At 36.1% G+C, this 23793-nt stretch overlaps 1 protein-coding gene across 8 annotated transcripts in view; it reads left to right on the forward strand.

Annotated features, from left to right (window-relative positions):
• Positions 1 to 23793, forward strand: part of OSBPL8 (oxysterol binding protein like 8) — a 238497-nt gene that overhangs the window by 200582 nt on the left and 14122 nt on the right. For all 8 annotated transcript variants that reach the window (XM_023559101.2, XM_064283797.1, XM_064283798.1 and 5 more), the window contains 6 exons: positions 13819 to 13917; positions 15858 to 15955; positions 18147 to 18236; positions 19545 to 19681; positions 21758 to 21943; positions 22276 to 22363. In XM_023559101.2, coding sequence (XP_023414869.2) covers positions 13819 to 13917; positions 15858 to 15955; positions 18147 to 18236; positions 19545 to 19681; positions 21758 to 21943; positions 22276 to 22363 — 698 coding nt within the window. The remainder of the gene's footprint in view (positions 1 to 13818; positions 13918 to 15857; positions 15956 to 18146; positions 18237 to 19544; positions 19682 to 21757; positions 21944 to 22275; positions 22364 to 23793) is intronic.

A 23793-nucleotide genomic window follows, 5' to 3' on the forward strand; every position in this document is an offset into this window, starting at 1 on the left:
TATTTCATTTTAAGTACTATATTTACTTGGATAATGGCCTTTCTCTTGCAGTGTTTTTTGCCCATTCATAGAGATATGATTATTCCATATTTCATCACATATGTGTAAATTCATCACAAACATCACCTGTCAAAGACAGAATAAGGATTATTCACTGTAGCCCTTTTAGAGCATAATGTCTTTCTTTTTCCTTTGGGCCTACCAAGTTTTTTTCTTCTGTCTCAGTGAGCCTCAGGGGTCAGTCTTTCTATTTTAGTCTTTGAATAGAGAGAGAGAATCCAAATACAATTAGAATACCTCAGTGGTCAATCAGTAATGACATTTAACTTTGGACCAAAGTATATGATAAAAACTTTTGTAAGTACAAGGGAAAATAGGCAAATATGGTTACAGTAGGAAACTTTAATACAACAAAAACTGTGGCAACTTTTTAAATTTTTAAGTGGAGAAAAATTGAATAATTAAATTTCAACTAAGGAATTTTAAACCTTGGAGGAAAAAACAACTGTAAAATAGGAAAAATAAAATATATAAACAGAAATCCATGTTCTGATTACTTTAGGGGGTTGGGAGATACCATAGACAAGTCTGTGACAGGGAAATCTAACAAAAAGTTTTTGATCCAGGAACATTTCTTCAAGATGTCCTTTATTTCCCTTGATGTTTGTTTTGCTTTGTTTTTGTTCTTGCGTTTTGTTTGTTTTGGAGAGTGATTGCTTGTTTTCTTCTCAAGCTCACGTCTACTTCTCATTTGGATTATTCCTTCCCAGACTATAATGTAAATGGCTTTTGTGAGTGTATTTTCTACCCCTACAAGACATTTTTTATTGAGTACTGGCTACAGCTCACTTCTGGGATGATGAGCAGTTGGTCTTGTTTTTTCTCTGTTATAGTACAGTTTATGTGTGTCACAGCCACCTGTTCCTTTATGATTTGAAAGAATGCTAAATTCAGCCTTTGCGGGGGCACTGTTTTGATAACTTCCTCATTTCTTCTTTGGTTATTGGTTTGCTCGTATAGAAACTTCTTGTTAGGTCAGTTTTGATAGTTGATTATTGTTCTTGAAATTAGTTCATTTTCTTGAGTTTAAATTAAATGCATCTGGCCAGAGTATATTCTTTTAAAAAAGTTATCTCTTTCTTGACATTTTGATATAGCTAACTATCAGCTTTTCCTTTTATGGTTTTTGTTTTTAGGGTCATGGTTAGAAACCCTTTCTCACTTTATATAGTAATTGACTTACACATTCTCATACTTTTTATTTATGTTACTTTCTAATTTGGAATTTATTTCTATGTATATAGTGTGTATGGAGTGAAGTAAGATTATAGCTTAACCATTTCTTTATGGGTTGAAAAATTTATTATTTGGAAGAACTTCTTATGTTTCTCAAGTAGTATACATGAACCATCAATTTCAGAATCACTTAAAGTATTAGTTAAAATTTTGAAATCCTGTATTCCATTCCTAACTTATCAAATCAAAATTACTGGGCTTCGGAATATGCATTTTTACAGTTTCTTCAGGTGATTCTAATGCACACTAAAATATTATATTGAGTGAAAACAAGAATACGAATCGTATATGCAGTTAAGTCTCAACTGTGCTTTTAAAAATCTTTACACATATGTATAGGAAGAAAAGTTACAAATATTCTCTTTCAAATAAAGGAAAAATCTACTTATTTTAAGATATACTATGCTTATGAATAAAAGAAATGATTTTATGATATACTGATAAATATATGAAGTGGGATTCAAAAGACATGTAGTTTAACTGTGTTAAAAATGTATATGGACAATAATGCCAGATTAATGGCCTACTAGACCCAGCCCTCCTCCCTGTACATCTCGGCTTAATACAAGAAGCAATTACATGAAGACACTGTTAAGAGTACAATTGTAGACACGTTGTGGTGAGGAATCCATGCTCACAGGAGAGGAATTATACAAAGTCTATCACATTTTCACAACTTTTAGCCTGGGACCAGGTACAATTAGCATGATACATCAGTGAAAACACTGCAGTCCCTCTGGCCTGGGCGACCAAAAGATTAAATTTGGAGAAACTGTGGCTACTGGCAAGAGAGCAGGAATCTCAGAAGGGAAAGAACCAAAGACTCTACCTATCCACCTCTGAATGACCCTGGAACAATATATGTCCAGAACAGTTGCTACTCCCAAAAAACAAATTTTGTAATTCAAGTCCAGCCAAATAATTGCCTGCTAAAACAAAAGGGACAGCCCTAATTGGCGAACAATTATAGAAGCTAGAGTCACCACAACTTAGTATTAAATTACTGAACTTACGAAGACCCAGGAAAATGGAATGTATTCTCAAGGGAAAAGAACATCAGTTGGGACCAACTCCAAGATATCTAGTGTTGGAAGTAGCACACAAAGGTTTGAAAGTGGCTGTTACAAGTACCCTCAATTAAGTAAAAGATAAAATGGTTAAAATAAAAGAAACAATAGGAGTGCTTGGCAGAAAAATGGAAATGTTAAGAAATATCAGATAGAGGGAGGGCAGAGCCAACATGGTGCTATAGACAGAAGCACAATGCTGTCCCTCCACAGCGAAGACCCCAAAAAACTAAGTAAAACAGAGACGAACGACAATCCTAGAAACCTAAGCATCAAATGAAGAGATAAGGAACTCAACCAAGCACCGAGTGGAATAAGAAACTGACAGAACAGAGAGGAAAGAGAGATATGAGTGGAGGTCCCCTGTCTGCTAACACAGTACAGATTAGCCATCTTGGACTCCTGTCAGAGACTGGCAGACAGGGAGTACGGGAAAGCAGCTTCATGGAGCTCCCAGCAGGAGACAGAGCACCCAGTAACCAGCAATACATGCTTTCTCGCCTGCATGGGTTGAATTGTGTCCCCCAAAAATGTCTGTCAACTTGGCTAGATCATGATTCCCTTGCATGATTGCGTGATTGTCTACCATTTTACCTTCTAATGTGATTTCTGTATGCATTGTAAATCCTGTCACCATGATGTAATAAGATGGATTAGTGGCAGTTATGTTCATGAGGTCTACAAGATTAAGCAGTGTCTTAAGCCAATCTCTTTTGAGATATAAAAGAGAAGCAGTCGGGGAGACATGGAAAGCTCATACCACTAAGAAAGCAGCACTGGAAGCAGAGTGCATCCTGTGGACCTGAGGTTCCTGTTCTGAGATGCTCCCAGACCAGGGGAAGACTGATGACAAGGACCTTCCTTCAGAGCCAACAGAGAGAGAAAGCCTTCCCCTGAAGCTAGCACCCTGAATTTGGACTTGTAGCGAACTAGACTGTGAGAGAATAAATTTCTCTTTGTTAAAGCCATCTGTTTGTGGTATTTCTGTTATAGCAGTACTAGGTGACTGAGATACTACCCCACCACCTTTCTTGCCCCTGCTCAGCTTCTGCCACTTCCCAGCAGACTCTGGTCACTCAGCTGGGAGGCACCAGCTCCATGCCACTTGTATTCACCCCGCCTACACCAGCCGGCACCTTCAGTGCTATTTCTTTGCTGCTGATACTGCTTTTTTTTTGCTTCCTTTGGTTTCTTCCCTGCCTCTCACCTCCTTTCTCTCGAACACCTGGCTTCATATGCCATATTTACTTCTTGACAGGCTGCAAAGCACTGCGTGGCTCGGGAACTGCTTCCCCAGTCTGCCACCACGTTGGTGGGATCCCTGGGGCCTTTTCTTTTTTTTGTTTCTTTTCGTTTTTTTTTTTTCCTTTTTGTTTACCTTCATTTCTCAGTTTCTTGTCTCTCTCTACTTACCTTCTTTTCCTGTCTCTTGAATACCTGGTGCAATGTGCCATCTCTACCCATTCTAGCTAGACTGTACTGAAAGGTATGGGAGCCACTTACCTGGTTTGTACAGCTGCACCAGTGGGATCCTTGGGGGCATTTCTTTTCTTTTCTTTTTTTCTTTATTTTTCAATTTCTCATCTCTCTCTAATTAACTTCTTTTCCTGTCTCCTGAATACCTGGTGCTGCGTGCCATCTCCACCCCTTCTAAACAGGCTGTGCAGTAAGGCCTGAGAGCCACTTCCCCAGTAGCCAGTGGGATCACTGGGGGCATTTCTTTTTTCTTTTCTTTCTTTTTTCCTTTTAGTTTTTCTTCATTTCTCAGTTTCTCATCCCTCCTTACTTTTCCTGTCTCCTGAATACCTGGCACTTTGTGCCATCTCCACCCCTTCTAGACAGGCTGTGCCCGAGGCCTGGGAGCACTTTTGCGGTTGCCAGTGGGATCTCTGGAGGCATTTTTTTCTTTTTTTAGTTTTTATTTATTTATTTATTTCTCTTTTCCTTTTTGTTTTTCTTCATTTCTTGGTCTCTTGTCTCTCCACTCCCAACAGCAGGCTCCCTCAGCACTTTATTTATTTATTTGTTTAGGCTCCTGTTTCTCTCCTCTCTCTTCTTTCCCACTTAGCTCCATGCATCACAGCCTCCCCCCCCCACCCACCTGCACCATGTGCTGAACATCGCATCCCCAAGCAGCATGGGCACCGCCTTCCAGAACCTGTTCTGCACTGACCCCTAGCCTGCCCTGTTGACTCCAGCACGTGTCATGAACAACCCATCCCAGCCCCTCCCCTTCAGCTGGACCTGCCCAGCTGCACCATAGCTAAGTGACTGGCCTGTCCATTGGGCAAGGAGGTAAAAAGTATAATGCTCACACATGATCAAACAGCAAAGAAAGCACAGCTGACCTGCTGAGACGTAGCCAAATAAAACAAGAAAGCAGGATGAAACAAGCAAATCTACAATCAATAAATGAAGAAAATAACTACTGAATGTCCCAAAGATAGCAGACAATATCAACACACATTAAAAAAGCAGGACAGAATGGTTCCAGTAGGCATACAAAATTCTACACCAGATAACTTCCCAGTAGGAGAAAAGGCACTGGAACTACCAGATAAGGAATTCACATCTCTAATATTCAGAGCTGTCCAAGAGCTGAAGCAAAAAGCAGACGAAAATGAGGGAAAAATAGACAAATTCATGGGAGAGACAGACAAAACAATGGAAGAACTTAAAATAATACAGGAAAATGTCAAAATAAATTCACAACTAGAAATCATACAAAAACAGCAACTAGAAATCTAAAAGATAAACAACAAGATTTCAGAAATGGACAGTGTCGTAGAGGGTCAGAGGAGCAGATTTGAAACAATGGAAGACAGGATCAGTGAAATTGAATACAAATACTTGGAAGCCACATTGAGGAAAAATCAGAAAAAAGATCAAAGAAAAATGAAGAAGCCCTGAGAATGATGCGGGATACAATGAAAAGCAAAAATATGCAAGTGATCGGAGTTCCAGAACAGCGGGGAAAAAAACGGAAAACACAGAGAGGATCATTGAACAATTGCTGACAGAAAACTTCCCTAATATCATGAAACATGAAAAGCTAGCAATCCAAGAAACTCAACGAATCCCATATAGGATAGACCCCAAAAGAAAATCACCAAGGCTTGTCATAATCACGCTCACTAAAACCAAAGGCAAAGAATCCTAAGAGCAGCTCTAGAAAAACGAAAAGTCACATACAGAGGGGAGACAATAAGACAAAGCTCTGATTACTTGGCAGAAACCATGCAGGCAAGAAGGCAATGGGATAACATATATAAAATCTTGAAAGAAAAAAATTGCCAACCAAGAATAATATATCCTGCATAACTCTCATTCAAATATGAGGGTGAAGTTAGGACATTTCCAGATAAACAGAAATGAAGAGAATATGTAAAAACCAAATTTACAAGAATTATTAAAGGGAGTCCTTCAGTGTGAGAACAAACAACATCAGACAACAGCCTGATGCAGGATCGCACCAACCTGATACTGACCTAGGAAATGAACTCTCAAGGACTATTCAAAACCAAAAGATTTACAACAGGGAGCCAGAGAGATTAGTCTGTAAATGACAACAAAGTCAGAACAATAAAAGCAGGAATAAATGGTGTAGATATAGAACTTTCTGATGGAGAGGAAGGCAAGGCGATACCAAGTAATGATAGACTGGGTCAAACTTAGGAAGGTAAGGGTAAATTTCAAGGTCACCACAAAGAAAGATAACAAACCTACTCATCAAAATAAAGAAGAAACTCATTAAAGTTTCAGTAAACACAAAATCTACAAAAACAAAAGATTTGGAAAAAAAAATCCACAGACAAAAGGAATTCAATGCAGGAGAGCAAAAGGAACAAAGAAAATGTCTGCATCACAAAAAAAGCACTACAAAATGAATGCAGTGAACTCACACCTGTCACACCTGTCAATAATTACACTGAATGTAAATGGCCTAAATGCACCCATAAAGAGACAGAGAGTGACAGAATGGATTAAAAAAACAAGACCCATCAATATGCTGTCTATAAGAGAGACACCTTAGAAGCAAAGACATAAATTTATTGAAAATCGAAGGATGGAAAAAAAGAAGCAAACAGCTACCAAAAGGCAGGAGTAGCAATACTAAACTCAAATAAAATAGACTTGAAAACAAAGTCCACCATAAAAAACAAAGGCATTATATAATGATTAAAGGGATGATCCATCATGAGGACATAATCATAATAAATATCTACACACCCAATGACAGGGCAAAAACAAACTCTGACAGCACTGAAGAAGAATTGACAGCTCCACGATAACACTGAGAGAATTACAACACGCCACTCTCAGTAAAGGACAGAATACCTGGAAAGAAACTCAACAAAGATACAGAAGATCTAGAGGCCACAATCAGCCAACTTGAACTCATAGACATATAGAACACCCCACCCAACAGCTGCAAAGTACACATTCTTTTCCAACCCACATGGGACATTCTCCAGAACAGACCACATCTTAGGCCACAGAGCAACCCTCAACAAAATCCAAAACATTGAGATAAACAAAGTATCTTTTTTGATCACAATGCCATCAAAGTAGAAATTAACAACAGGAAGAGCAAGGGAAAAAAAATCAGTTACATGGAAACTGAGTAACACCCTGCTTAAAACCACTGAGTAATGGAAGAAATAAAAAACAGAAAAAAAAAATTCCTAGAATCAAATGAGAATGAAAACAAATCATACCAAAACCTTTGGGTCACAGCAAAAGTAGTGCTCAGAGGTCAGTTTATAGCAATAGATGCACATACCATAATAGAAGGAAGGGACAAAATCAAAACATTAGCTACACAACTCGAACAAATAGAGAACAGCAAAAGAAGCTCACAGCCACCAAAAGTAAGAAAATAATAAAGATCAGGGCAGAAATAAATAGAAAAACAATAGAAAGAATCAGCAAAGCCAAAAGTTGGCTTTTTGAAAGGATCAACAAACCACTGACCAAACTGACAAAAACAGGACAGGATGCAAATAACCCAAATAAAAAATGAAATGGGAGACATTGCAACAGACCCAACTGAAATAAAAAGGATCGTAAGAGGGTATTATGAAAAATTTTACTCCAGCAAATTTGAAAATCCAGAGGAAATGGACATATTTCTATAAACACACTTCCTTCCCAAACTAACACAAAATGATGTTGAAAACCTGAACAGACCCGTAACAAGAGAACATATTGAAAAGGTTATATATAAAAAAAAAACTTAACTACAAAAAGCCCTGTCCCTGATGGCTTCACTGGAAAATTCTACCAACTATTCAGAGAAGAGCTTACACCAGTACTACTCAAACTATTTCAGAACATAAAAAAGGAAGGGATATTTCTAAATTCATTCTGTGAAGCTAGCATAACCCTGATACCAAAACCCAGCAAAGACACCACAAAAAATAAAACTACAGACCAATATCGCTCATGAATATAGATGCAAAAATTCTCAGCAAAATTCTAACCAGTGGAATTCAGCATCATATCAAAAAAATTACGTACCATGACCAAGTAGGATTCATACCAGGTATGCAAGGATGGTTCAACATTAGAAAATCCATCAATGTAATCTACCACATAAATAAAAGAATGGCATGATCACCTTAGTTGACACACAAAAGCACTACTGAAGAAGAATAAAGTAGGAGTACTCACACTACCTGACCTCAGAACCTACTATACAGCTACAGTAGTCAAAACAGCGTGGTAGTGGTAAAACGACAGATATATTGACTAATGAAACAGAATTGAAAACCCAGACGTAAATCCACCCACCTGTGGTCACCCGATCTTCAACAAGGGCCTGAAGTCCATGAAATGGGGAAAAGACAGTCTTTTTAACAAATGGTGCTGGCAAAACTGGATGTCCATCTGCAAAATAATGAAACAGGACCCATACGTCACACTGTACACAAAAACGAATTCTAAATGGATGTAAGACCTAAATATAAAACCAAAAACTAAAGATCACAGAAGAAAAAAATAGGATCAACTCTAGAGGCCCTAATACATGGCATTAACAGGGTACAAGCCATAACTAACAACACACAAACTCCAGAAGATAAGCTAGATAACTGGGATCTTCTAAAAATTAAACAGTTATGCTTATCAGAAGACTTCACCAAAAGAGTAAAAAGAGAACCTACAGACTGGGAAAAAATTTTGGCTGTGACAAATCCCACAAAGGTTATTCCTAAAATCTACAACAAAATCCAATTAAAAAATGGGCAAAGGAAATTAACAGACAGTCACCAAAGAAGACTTCCAGGTGGCTGATAAATATGAAGAAATGGTCACAATCTCTAGCCATTAAAAAAAATAGAGAAGTGCAAATGAAACGACAGTGAGATACCATCTCTCCCCATTACTGGCACAAATCAAAAAAAAAAAAAAAAAAAAAACATAAAATAAATGTTGGAGAGGCTGTGGGGAGACTAGAACTCTTATGCACTGCTGGTGGGAATGCCAAATTGTATGGCCATTTTGGAAAACAATATGGCACTTTATTAGAAAGCTAAAAATAGAAATACCATATGATCCAGCAACCCCACTCCTAGGAATATATCCTAGAGAAATAAGAGCTGTCACACAAATAGTTACATGCACACTCATGTTCATTGCGGCATTGTTCACAGTAGCAAAAAGATGTTGTATGAGACCAGTACTATAAAAACTCATGAAAAGGTTTACACACAAAAAGAAACAATCTTTGATGGTTATGAGGTGAGGGGAGAGGTGGGGATGGAAAAACACTAAATAGACAATAGATAAGTGATAACTCTGTTGAAGACAGTACACAATACTGGGAAAGCCAGCACAACTCGTACAAGGCAAAGTCATGTAAGGTCCATAGACAGATCCAAACTCCCTGAGGGACCAAATTACTGGGCTGAGGGCTGTGGGGATCATGGTCTCTGGGAACATCTAGCTCAATTGGCATAACATAGTTTATAAAGAAAATATTCTACATTCTATTTTGGTGAATAGCATCTGGGGTCTTAAAAGCCTGTGAGCTGCCATCTAGGATACTGCACTGGCCTCACCCCTTTGGGAGCAAGGGAGAATGAAGAAAACTAAAGATCAAGGGAAAGATTAGTCCAGAGGACTAATGGACCACACCTACCATGGCCTCCACCAGACTCTGCCCGACTACCACCACTGACTGCTCTGACAGGGATCACAATGGTACGTCCCAGACAGAGCTGGAGAAAAGTGTGGAACAAAATTCTATCTCACAAAAAAAGACCAGACTTACTGGCCTGACAGAGACAGGAGAAACCCCAAGAGTATGGCCCCCAGACACCCCTTTAGCGCAGTAATGAAGTCACTCTTGAGGTTCACCCTTCATCCTAAGATTAGACAGGCCCATAAAACAAAACGAGACTAAAGGGGCACACTAGCCCAGGGGCAAGGACTAGAGGGCAGGAGGGGACAGGAAACTGGTAATAGGGAACCCAAGGTGGAGAAGGGAGAGTGTTGACATGTTGTGGGGCTGCTAACCAGTGTCATAAAACACTGTGTGTACTACCTGTTTAATGAGATGGTAGTTTGTTCTGTAAACCTTCATCTAAAGTACAAAAAAAATGAATAAGATATAATAATAAATCCAAGAGACTTTTAAATTGAAAAAAATAATAATCAAAGGACAGCCATTGGGTTAAAAAAAGAAGTACCAAATGTAAATTGGTAAACTGAAAAATGCAATGTTTGAAATTAAAAATGCACAGAACTTTGTAACAGAATGGAGATGTCAGAGGAAAGGGTAAGTGGATTTGAAAATAGATCAATAGAAATTGTCCATTGTCCATACAAGAGAAAATTATTTTAAAAAATGAATAGAGCCTCAAGAGTCTGTTATATCCCATGATTTAATGTGTGTAATTGGAGCTCCAATAAGAGAGAGAAAATGGAATCAAAAAAGTAATTAAAAACTAATGGCCAGAAATTTCCCAGATAAAGTAAAAGGCATAAATTTATACATAATAATAAATGTGTTTGCACTTAATCACAGAGCTTCCATATATTTGAAGCAAAGAATGACAGAATTAAGGGAAGAAATTCATAATTCTATTAAGGTAGTTAGAGTTAAAACCCTTTCCAGCAAATAGTAGGACGTCCAGACAAAATACAGTGAAACCTTTGAGAGCCAGACCTCAACAGGACTGCTGTGTTTACCTGAGTCTCGCAAGTTTTCTGCCTTTGACAGGGTGCAGTCTTACCACTTTCCTGTCGCTTGTTTTAGTGGAAAATAGTTTTCCTTCTCTGACAGGTTTCCATCTTACACAGATTTCAGCTTTTGCAGGTTTTACTGTATCAGTAAAGACGTTCAGAAGATCTGAAGATTACCATCAACCACCTTAACCTAATTTCTATTTTAAAACACTACAGTCAACAGTTTCACAATTTTCGTGATTCTTCAAATATGTGTGGTGTCCTCACAGGATAGATTATATGCATAGCCGTATAACACATCTGAATAAATTTTAAAATATCGAAATTATACAGAGAATGCTCTGCAACTACAATGAAATAGAATTAGAAATAAATAGTAAAATAGCTAGGATAGCCGTAAACATTTGGAAATTAAGTTACACACTTATAAATAATCCATAGGCCAAAGAAGAAATCACAAGAAAAATTAGGAAGTACTTTAAACCTAATGATAATGAAAACACAACATGTCAAGATTTGGGGGAAGCAACTAAAGCAGTGCTTAGAGGGAAATTCGTAATTGTAAATGTTAACTTAGAAAAGAAGAAAAGTCTAAATTGGTGACCTAAGTTTTCACCTTTGTAATTTAGGAAAAGGGGCTAATTAAACTCAAGTAGAAGAAAGGAAATGAAAAGCAGAAATCAACATAGAGAGTGTCAGACAATACAGAAAATCAGGGAATGCCAGAGTTGATCCTTTGAAATGATCAATGAAATTAATAAATGTCTAGTTAGACTGATCAAGAAAAGGATACAATTGCCAATTTCAGGAATAAATGAGGGGACATCACTACTGATCCTACAGATATTAAAAGGATAATAAGAGAATATTATGAACAATTTTATGCCAATAAATTTGACACCTTAGAAGAAATAGCCAACTTTCTCAAAAGATACAAATGATCAAGACTGACCCAAAAAGAAATATAAAATTAAGGAAATTGAATTAGTAATTAAAAAGTCTTCCTACAAATATACTCCAGGCCCAGTTGTATCCAGCAGTGAGTTCCTCTAAACATTTAAAGAAGAAATAATACCAATTTTACACAACGTCTTACAGAAAATAGGAGGAAATACTTCTCAACTCATTTTATGAGGCCAACATTATCCTGATCCCAAAGCCAAATACAAGAAAATTATAAGTCAGTATCTCTCATGAATGTACATGCAAAAATCCTTAAACTAGTAATGAATCCAACAGTATATAAAAAGGGTAATATATCATGATCAAGTAGGGTTTACCTCAGGAATACAAGATTGGTTCAACATCTAGTAATCAGTGTGAGCCACCATAGTAATCTAGTAAAGGAGGAAAAATACTATTTCAGTAGATGCAGGAAAAGTATTTCATAAGATTCAATAGCCATTCATCACTAAAAAAAAAAAAAAAAAGCTAGGGCTGGAGTAAAGCCATCTACAAAAAATATATAGCCAACTTGATACTTTAAGATGAAAATTGAATAACTTCAACCTAAGATCAGAAACAAGGCAAGGATGTTCCTTTTCACTACTACTATGCGATACGAAATAAAAAGCGTTAAAGAAATAAAAAGCGTTCAAATTGGATAGGATGAAGTTAAACCATCTATTTACATGATCCTTGAATATAGAAAACCTTGAACATACGAAAAAGCTACTACAACTAATAAGTGTATTTATAAGGTCACCGGATACATGGTCATAATACAAAAATCAGTGCTGTTTCTACATATATAAACTAGAAACAAACACTTGAAAAATGAAATTTAAAAATTATGGTATCAAATACTTAGGAATAAATTTAATGAAAGATATGTTTAAGACCTGTGCAACTGAAAACTACATAATATTTTTGAGGAAAATTTAAGACCTAATTATAAGAAGAGATATACTATGTTCATATAGTGGACTATCCAATTTGTTAAAATAGCAAATCTCCCCAAACCAATTTATAGATTCAGTGCAATGCCAATCAAAATCTTTTGGAGAAATTCTTCACACTTCAACAAAGAAGCTATATGGATTGCAAAAAAGCACATGAAAATATACTCAATCTCCTTACCCATTAGGCAAATGTAAATTAAAGCCACAATGAAACATCATTATACATCAATTAAAACGACTAAAATGTCAAAGTCTAGCAATACAAAGTGTTCATGAGGATGTGGAGCAATTGGAATTCTTACATATTACTAGTAGGACTAGAAAATCGTATAACAACTTTATTAGAAACTGGCAGGCTGTTTTTCGAGGTTAAACATATTTACTCTAAGCCAGAAATTCTACTTCTAGGTATTTTACTCATGAAAAATGAAAATATATGTCCACACAAAGATTTTCGTAGCTGAATGTTCATAGCGACGTTGTCCGTAATAGCCTAAGACTGAACACAACCTAAATGGCCATCAACTGGTGAACTGATAACTTGTGTTATTTCCACATTATGGAAATACTACTCAGCAATAAAAAGGAATGGAAAATTGGTGCACACAACAGTGCCGGTGAATCTCAAAAATATGCTATATGACAAAAGTCAAACACAATAAACTATACAAAATGATAGGCAAAACCAGATGGAAACCATACCAGTTGTTTCCCGGGGCTGGAGGAAAAGACTCACACAGGGCAACCTTTTGGGGTGATGCAAAGTTGTATACCTTGATTTTGGTAGTGGTTATACAGCTGTATACAATTGCAAAACTATCAAACTGCACACTTAACTATCAAACTGTCACTTTTATTGTATGTAAATCATATTTCAATAAAACTTGGAATGGAGAAAAGTACATAGGAGGAAAAGATTAGAAGAAAATACCATGAAATTTTATTATTGATTGCATTTTGAGGAGGTATGCACATTTTTTTTATTTCAAAAATAAGTGATGCTTAGGACTTAACTAAGTAATGTAAGTTACAGATAAGAAATAGAGTTTTTATTCAAAATAGGCAAATTAAGCTGTATAGTTAGTGTTTTATTAGTCTACGTGTTTAAGATTTTTCTTAAGAGTCTCATATAAAATGGAATAAGCATATAACTAACTTTTTAAAAGTACTCATTTTGTAAGAACAGGAATACAGATGAAATGTGTTTTAGATACATAATAATGCAGACATTTTGGGGCACATAGAGATTGAGACATTTTTAAGACATTCTACTGTAAATGGTAGGTGTTCTGAATATATATGTGTGTATTTTTTGTTTTGAACTGGTTCAATTTGTGAAAAGTAATAAGTGATACTCATTTCAGGAAACTCATTATCTGCAATACTAGAGGGAGAAGCACGGTTAACTTTCCTGAACAGAGGTGAAGATTATGTAATGACAATGCCATATGCTCACTGTAAAGGTAAATATTTTCCATATTTGAGTTAAATGTTTCTTAAACCTTTTTAAGTATACTTTATAGAGTCATGAATTGCTGTTCTTCAAGATTGATGGATTTTGCTTTATATTTTGTTTGAAAGTATCCTTAGTTTATAAACACTTAAGATTATTGCTACCATCTGCTGAATTTTTCTTTGTTGAATTAGTTCACCTGTAGTAGACTTTTTGTGATATATACTTCAGCCTGAAGAGACTGGTTGACAATGTTGAAATTTCTTTCTATTTGCTTAATGTGCAGGGTTTGAAATTTGCTGAAATTGCCCATTATTTCAGAATCTCCCCGGTGGCACAGTGGTTAAGCGTTCAGCTGCTAGCCAAAAGGTCGGCAGTTCAAATTCACCAGCCGCTTCTGAAAAATCCTATGGGGCAGTTCTGTTTTGTCCTGTAGGGTTGCTATGAGTTGGAATCAACTCATCGGCAACAGGTTTGGTTTTGGTTTAAAGGTGATTTTCATCTTGTGGTACCATCCCTTTTGAAATTTTAATTTACTGCTTTTTGTTTTTCAGGGCCTTTTAATTTTTTTTTTTATTATCATCAGTTGACGATTTCTTAAGTTAATGAAGAATGCATTTACCCTGTTATTTAGAATACAGATGAGAATATTAAACACTATCATTTACTACAGGGCAGGTACCCAACTATTTTGTGTATCTCACATTTATAAACTTATTTAATAGTTCCAGCAGCCCTATAAAGTTGGCAATACTCTTGTCCCCATTTTATAGATGAAGAAAATGGGGCACAGAGAGGTTAACTAATTAGCACAACATCACACAGCTAGGATGTCGTGGAGTCAAGATCTGAACTCAGGCAGTCTACTTTTGCAGTCTGCGCTTTTAACAACTATACTGTACTGCATCAGCCTAAACACTCAGCTTGGTCATTATCAGTTCCCTCTTTCCATGTAATTTCATGAAAATAATTTTTTTGGGTTATAATCCTCTATTTTAAGAAGTGATTCATGAAAACATAAAAATTATATAGTACGTCCTCATTTCACAATTGAGAAAATGGAGAGGGTTAAGAATCTTATCAAGACCAACTCAGCTAGTTAGTAAGAAGGCTGAGATTAAACTCTAGGCTTTCTGACTTCCATTCACTATACCATTTAGATACCTACTACCAGGTACAGGAGTGGCCAGCTTGTAGCTTCAGGCTGCATAATTCTTGGAGCTTCATGTGTGGTTCTTGAAATAGCCATTAAGCAAAATACCTGAAATTGTGGTTCAAATTTGTGAGAATATATATGATTAAATTTTTTATCATTTGAAATAAATAAATAGATTTGCAGTGTAGACACCCATGGCATATCCAACTAGCAGTAGGGGAGAATGTTTTCGTAGCAACATTTCTACTGCAGGGAAAAAAAAAAAAAAGATGACCGTTTGTAAATGAGAGTTGGAAATAATTATGATTTTTATCAGGTTCTCCACCCTTATGACTATATTTTTCCTAGGTGTATTCCCTAAATCACTAGTCCCACAAACTTACAAATAAAGAGTTCAGTAGCCAAATAAGTATGGGAAACATTGCATACTTTGTTCCTGTCTTGGAAATTAACACTGTTCCTTTGCATATTAAAGGTTGCCTTAACAGCTTCATCCAGTGATGTGCGTGCATGCTCACGTGCATATACACACACACAACACCTGTTTAATTTTGTTAAACCCAGGATTTCTCCAGCATTTAACCACAAAATCTATTTTGGGAGCTGTTTGTTTGATTTATATCCACTACATCCTGTAGAATGAACTTTATGTCTATGTTAACGATTTTTATTGGGTGGGACAGAACACCCTTGAGTTACAGACTTCTAGAAGGAAATTATATTACAAAGCTCTGATTATTATTAGCTAGTGTCCCTCTCTCTTCAGCCTTTGTCATTTTTTTCCCCCCCTTTAGGAATCCTCTATGGCACAATGACACTGGAGCTTGGGGGTACAGTCAGTATTTCATGTCAGAAAACTGGATACAGTGCAATACTTGAATTCAAACTAAAGGTTAGTAGAGACTGATAGAAGATGTCACCTAATTAAAGGGGAGCTATGCTATAAATGAGGAGCCCTGGTGGTGTAGTGGTTAAGAGCTCAGCTGGTAACCAAAAAGTCAGCAGTTTGAATCCACCAGCCACTCCTTGGAAACCCTGTGGGGTAGTTCTTCTCTGTCCTATAGGGTCACTATGAGTCGAAATTGACTTGACGGCAGTAAGTTTGGTTTTTGTTTGTCGTACTATAAATATTGAACAAAGAGCACTATTTAGTTCCTGATTAAGGACTAAATAGGAACACAGAGCTCATACAAGATCAGGGATATAAGGAATGAGGTCAAGGCTGAGTGAAAAACTTGGGATAGCTTAAAAGACAGCAGCCTTAGAATTCAAATCAACACAAAGTTACCATTCTTTGCTTTTAATTTTAGTTAATAAAACTGTTAGTATTATATAGGATATGAGTTTTAAGAAGTGTTTGGATAGAAATTTCTCAGTAAATTAAAACGTTTTATACAATACCAAAAATCATGAATCAACTGAGTTTGCGATATGTACACTAAAGTTTTTTACACTAAAGTTTTATTAGTTCCTATTTCTGCATAACAAATTACTCTAAAACTTGCAGGCTTAAAAACAGCTGTGTTATGATCCTCATGGTTTCTCTGATCAGAAATTTGGACAAGGCATATTGGGGATGGCTTTTCTCTGCTGCATAATACCTGGGGCCTCAGTAAGGAAGCCTTTCAGGCTAGGAGATACTCCACATTTGGGATCTGGTATCTTTGGAAGGGAGCCCTAGAGGTGCAGTGGTTAAGAGTTCAGCTGCTAACCAAAAGGTCAGCAGTTCGAATCCACCGGCTGCTCCTTGGAAATCCTGAGGGACAGTTCTACTCTGTCCTGTGGAGTCTCTATGAGTCTGAATAGACTTGATGGCAGTGGATTTGTTCTTTTGGTTTTTTCTTATGATTTGAAGACTCATCACTTCATGTCTGGTGCCTGGGCTAGGGTGACTCAAAGGCTAGGACTGCTGATTTGAGCACCTGTAAACATACCCTTTACATGTGGCTTGGCTTGCCCACAGCATAGCAGCTTCAAGATAGTTTTTTTCACATGGCAGCTTAGGGCTCCAAGTCCAAGTATACTAGTGAGCAAGGAGGAAGCCACATCAGACACCTTTCATGACTTGTCCTTAGAAGTCACAATATGTCCACCATTGTCTCTTAGTTGAAGAGTCATAGCCTACCCAGATTCAATGGGGAGGGATATAGACCCCATTTCTCAACGGAAGAGTGGCAGGGTCTTATTGAATAATAAATAAATATCACATGGACTGTGGGCGGGGAGTGGGCATATTCTTTGGAAAATACTGTTTGCCTTAGAGTGAAAAAGGGAAATTTGAGACCTTCATAGTGTTAATTGTTGGCGTGGAACAGTGCTTTATGTTCAGATAAAAATGTCTGTGAACTATTTAGTATTTATTACTGAATTGCTTCTGTATTGATATCCAGCTGATGAGCGACTTCATTTCTAACAAAAAAGAGCTCTTTGAAGTATTTGGTGCAGTACCCTTTGTATGGTATTTTTTTAATCTTAGCAAATTATTGGATGTTTGAGAGTCATGACCAAAGAGGTCTTAAGTAATTTATGACACCTTTAAGGGTTAGATTGAAGCGTCAACATTTTGTCTCCAAGGAGAGACATCAGTAAGGTAACTCAAAGTATATTCCTTCTAATTTTATTTTTTTGGAGTTTTTTTTTTTGTTGTTGGGTATCATTTTACTTTGTTTTGGCTTGAAGGCAGGTTACTCTTTCTTTCAGTACATCAGTTAAATCCCTTAGGTTTACTGAGCTGTTATGGCTTAACATATTGCCCCATTGATAGGGTGCAATCTTGAGAGCCAGGAGAGCACAGCACTTGAGAAGGCACGGGACATGAGTCAGTTATATCGTTGTGATCTTTCTCAGTATGCTTATTTATTTGGATTTTACATAGTCTGTTGTTACCTTTTTCCACAGCAACAAATTCAAATTTCCTCTTATTTAACATTCCTGGCAAAATTTCAATCAATGTATCACCATTTGGGTACTATATATAATGCAAGAGCACTATGACTGTAAAATTACTTTTTTTTGTTTGTCTGCATTGCATGTAAATATAAGTTAAAATTAAAATATTTCTTCAACATTTTCTTTCTTAAAAGCCATTTCTAGGTAGTAGTGATTGTGTTAATCAAATATCAGGGAAACTTAAATTGGGAAAAGAAGTCCTAGCTACTTTGGAAGGTCACTGGGTAAGTATTTTTATATGCTAGCTTTTCAAAACGAATTTCATTCTGTGAAAAAAAAAAATAAAAAGCATATTGTAAAATTAAAAGCATACTTATTTCATTGCTAAAAGCATTACTATTCAACATAAGCTTCAGCTTAATAACATATTTTGGTCTTGGTGGTGTTTTAAAATATTCGGTTTTGTATAATTTTTTTTCTTTTCAAAACTTTAAAACAATTAAAATAGCTAACACTTACATATCACTTAGTATGTACTGTATTGTTTAAAAACTACTCATATAACTCATTTAATACAGCCCTCTGAGGTGGGGAGAAGTATTATCCCCAGTTCACAGAGGAGGAAACTAAGGTACAGAAACTTTAAAAAAATTTGCCCAAAGTAAGTTGTGGAGCCAGAACTCCAGCCGAAGCACTCTGGCTTCAGGGCCTGTAGTCTTAGCCATGGCACTATATTGCTTCTTTCTCAGAAGGAAGAGGAGTGGTTCCATGTAGAGTTAGGTTTTCTTTAGAGAAACATGGAAAAGGAATAGTGGTTTATGAGATCAGTAGCTTTGGTTGATTTCACTGCTGACCTAAACTTAGTATGTAGTTTTATCAAGAGCAGCTTAAATAACTAAAAAGTATTACAGTTATATCTAGATGCACCCTCACTGTAAACCCTGACTATATGCTATTTTCTTTATGATAATTATGAGGAAATGAGAAATATGAGAAGATGAAGCTAAATCTAGGGACTCACTTAAGAGGCTAGATATGATCTCTAAAATTTTTTGTTAACTGACTTATATGTGAATGTCATTTGGGGAAAAGATAAAGCTGTCTTTTTCCAAATGAAATTTCTAAGATTATGCTCAAATTTTTAATATTAAGAAAGTTTCTTTAAAGTTGTCCTATCCATAAATTAAGCACATAGATAGTAAACAGCATCTCATTTTATCTGCAGCAAATACTGTGCTCCACTTTGATAAAGGATGGCTACTGAGGCTTTCTTTGCATATAAAAAAATATAGTTATTTGAAATTTAAGTAAAACTTGTGAAGTCTTATGAACTTTTGGTGTATTCAGGCAGCTTTCTTTAAAAGTTGAATTATGTGTTTAATCTTAATGAATATTTTTATTAAAATGACAAGAAATTGAGGCTTTTGAAAAAGCACAAGTTATATTTGTTTTAAAGAAATGTTTAACTCCAGGTAATTAAATAGCTGGACGAAAGTTTTGTTTTTGTTTTTTTTTTTAATATACTGTACTATGTAATCTCCTTCTAAATAAAGAGAATTCTTTATGTTAACTTTTAATTTTCTTACATATAGGATAGTGAAGTTTTTATTAATGACAAAAAGACTGATAATTTAGAGGTTTTCTGGAATCCAACACCTGACATTAAGCAATGGAGATTAATAAGACACACTGTAAAATTTGAAGAGCAGGGAGATTTTGAATCAGAGAAGTAAGTATATTCTTTTTTCACAGGTAACTTCCTGAAGATGAAAGAGCATTTTTTTTAATTCCTTAATACTGTGGTTACTTTTCTCTGTTGTCAGTTATATTTGAACCGAGCAACATATTGTTTGTGGGATATGACAGGATTTCATTTCTGTATGCATGAATGTCAAATGGAATACAAATCACCCTGCTTTTGTGCAGATCAAATATAAAACTTCCCTCATTTCCTTTCTCTTCTCACCTGTTCCAGGACCTGTTTAAAAAAAAAAAAAAAAAACTTTTGTTTACACAAAGCTATAGGACTTACTGATGACTTTTGGTATCTACTTGCCATCTGTTTTCTAGCCTGGTTTGTGCGTGTAGAATTCTAGGTGCAGGGAGTGGTACTGAACGTCCTTTTTATTCCGTTCTGTAAAACACAAGAATTATGCTATTGGATGGGCTGGCTTCTAAAGGACTTGGCATTAGCTCGGTAATAACTAAGGCCATAGTTCCTCTTCTTGAAGTCCTGAAATTCTTGCTAGATAAGACATTTATACTACTGAGCCAGAAATATTGTATGTACATTATATGTTTTATCCTTACTATATCTTTTTGTGTTAGGAGAAGGGTACTTCTGTGTAAAAGATACTATGCTAGGTACTTTATATACATCATTCAGGTTAGTCCTTGTTACGTCCTCCCACATGGGTATGATTCTCACTCATGAGGATTCAGTCCCTTCTCCCCTTAAAATTGAGGTTGTCAAAGGTGGAAGAATATGTATGCACCAGTTCTAAAAAGGCTATTTCAGCCCTAGCCACATGATGCTTTCCATCCAGAGCTAAGCTTTGCCCAGGTATGTAGAACCGTTTTTATGGTGTGGGTATAATTCAGCATATTTTAAAGATGAGGAAACAAGACTCAGACAGGTTAAAATACTTTAAATTCACTAGCTGCAAAGTGAGAGATCCAAGATTCAACCTAAGTCTGTCTGATTCCAAGGCTTTTTGTTCCTTCAATCTCAACATGCTGTCTTCTCAGGTGGGTGAATATAGGTGTGCGTATGTATAGTATAAAAAAATCTTGTTGCCATCAAGTCGATTCCAACTCATAGCGACCCTGTATGGCAGGGTAGAACTGTCCCATAGCGTTTCCAAGGAGCAGCTGATGGATTTGAACTGCCAACCATTTGGTTAGTAGCTGAGCTCTTAACCACTTTGCCACCAGGGCTCCAGTTGTGTGTGTGTGTGTGTGTAAAACTTTTTTTTTAACTGAAGAAAAAACTTAAAAAAAATCAAACCCATTGCCATCGAGTCAATTCCAACTCATAACATTCCTATAGGACAGAGTAGAACTGCCCCATAGGCTTTCCAAGGAGCAGCTGGTGGAGCAGCTGAATTTTTTTTAGCAACTGAGCACTTAAGCACTGCACCTTCAGGGCTCCAGTGGTCTTTCCTGTTAGATCAGTGGTTCTCAGCACTAGCTGAGATTAGAATCATCTAGGAAGTATTTTTTTTTTTAATTTGTTTAAATACCAATACATGATTTGCAATTTTAAAAGCTCCTTGATAATTTATACATCTAGGGTTGAGAATTGCTATGAGTCAGAACCGACTCAACGGCACCTAACAACAGTTGAGAAGCACTGCATTACACTAATGGATCTGCATAAGGTCACTGGGTCTTAAACCTTAATGTACATTAAGAATCACATGAGGGGCTTGTTAAAAATGTAGATTCTTGAGCCCTACCTTCTCCTTGGCTTAACAACATTCACTGTCATATGTTAAAGAACCTCTATAATGTATTTCTCTTACCAAGAAAAAAATGAGTCCCCAGTTAAGAGTGGGTACCTCTCTAACCAAGGCTCCAGTTTGTTCTTTTTTGTTTTGTTTTCAATATTGACTCATTCTAAGCATCTGATTGTAACCTTTTTTAAAGCCAGAAACCTATCTGAGCATCATTTTTTCCCAAGGGATTCAAGCCTATTCTATAGAGATTTGATTCTCTGTCGCTTTTCTTTAAAAATGTGTTTTGATTGTGGCAATTATATAACAAAACATATCCTTCAGTAATACTATCTTTGTACATCGCGTAGACTCTGGCAGCGGGTAACTAAAGCCATAAATGCCAAAGACCAAACTGAAGCTACTCAAGAGAAGTATGTTTTAGAAGAAGCTCAAAGACAAGCAGCCAGAGATCGTAAAACAAAAAATGAAGAGTGGACTTGCAAGTTATTTGAACTTGATCCACTCACAGGAGAATGGCATTACAAGTTTGCAGAGTAAGTAATTAACAACATTTTATTACAAACAATATATTGGCATAGTTTGCTGCTGCTTACATTTCAAGAATTACAGTTGTTAGAATTTTTTTTTTTAATTCAGCTGTGTGTATTAGTGTGAGATTTTAAACTTGATGTTCCATTCATGATAAACTTGACTCCGTGATAGTAGTTACCCTACAAAATAAGCTGAGGGTCAGTAGATTAAATATGGGCAAATCTTAATCTTAGAGCTGTGTTTATAATCATTAATGAAAATTTAATATAAAATAGAAGGTTTCTGAGTTCTTAATTAGTCATTAAACTAATGGTGTTCTTTTTCGTATATGTAGTACCCGACCATGGGACCCACTTAATGATATGGTACAATTTGAAAAAGATGGTGTTATCCAGACCAAAGTGAGACATCGTACTCCAATGGTATGTGATAAAAAAAAGTAATTACATCCATTAGGCATATAAATTTAGTACATTCTCAGAATCATTGGCAACAAACATTCAAATTAGCTTCTTTAACAATTCTAACATAATAGATACACAAGCCATCTGCATTTAGGAAGAGTTACCGATCACAATACATCTTTGTATATCCCTAGTTGTATTGCTGATGTCCTTTGTCATTTTAAATAATCTTCTCATCAGTTTTCATCAGTCTCCAATTTGAACCTACTCTGTAGAGTAATACATAGCTTACCTGAGAATGGGGATTTGAATTCTAAATGTTATAAAATTTTATATCTCTAGGACTTGAATATTTATGATGCTGTTTCTTTTTTAATTTTTCTAGATCCTCAGGCATCTAATTTGTTTTCTGTTTTTTGCTTGCTTGTTTCCAAGAATGAAGCTTGTAGGGAAGGAAAGATAACTAGAATGTTTAAATTCATTTTCTCAACTTGGAAATAAAAATTCTTCTTAATAATTCTACTTATTAGATTAATTGATTCACTTATTTTGGTTATTTATGCAATAGACTCTTAAGAGTCTGCTCTGTTTCAGGGGCTGCTTAGTAGTAGGTTATGAGCTAAGATTCTGTCCAAGATGCTAAACAGATGGGTAAGAAAATTCATTAGCCCTATTACCCATTTGTACTATGAAATATATTAGTAGTAGCAATGATAATGGCTAACAGTTATATAGCAAATATAGAGCACTGTTCTGAATGCTGTATACCTATTCTTTAAATCTTCTCACTAGCCCTATGAAGATCAATATTATTATTTTGTACTATTTCCAAAGCTAACTCTTCAGGCAAAGATTAGACTGAACTATAAGACATAAAATGATACTGGTGAGGAGTATCCTTCTTAGCTGAAGTAGATACATGAGATATGTGGGCAGCTCCTGTCTGGAGGTGAGATGAGAAGGCAGAGGGGGACAGGAGCTTATTGAGTGGACATGGGAAATACAGGATGGAGAGGAGGAGCGTTCTGTTACATTATAGGGAAAGCAGCTAGGGTTGCATAACAATGTGTGTATAAGATCTTCTGTGAGAAACTGACTTGAATTGTAAACGTGGATATAAAGCACAATAAAAAATATAAAAATATTTTGGAACTCAAAAAAAAAAACATTATTTAACATTTGACAGGTGGTACTAACTAGTGCAATTAGAAAAGTGAGGGGGCATATATGTTGATAAGTGCTTGAGCATGCATAAAATTTCACTAGACACACAGACTAATAGCAGTGGTTACCTGTTTAGTGGGGAAAGACTAGATAGATAAGGGGTCAGGAGTGGGAGCAAAATCTCTTCATTGTATACTTTTTGATATTTTTGATATTTGGGCCAAATTAGTTTCCTGTTAAAATTAAATAATTTCATTGCATAAGTGCATCATATCTTATATGTG

The sequence above is a fragment of the Loxodonta africana genome, chromosome 4 (assembly GCF_030014295.1).
Source record: "Loxodonta africana isolate mLoxAfr1 chromosome 4, mLoxAfr1.hap2, whole genome shotgun sequence".
NCBI classification, from domain to species: domain Eukaryota; kingdom Metazoa; phylum Chordata; class Mammalia; order Proboscidea; family Elephantidae; genus Loxodonta; species Loxodonta africana.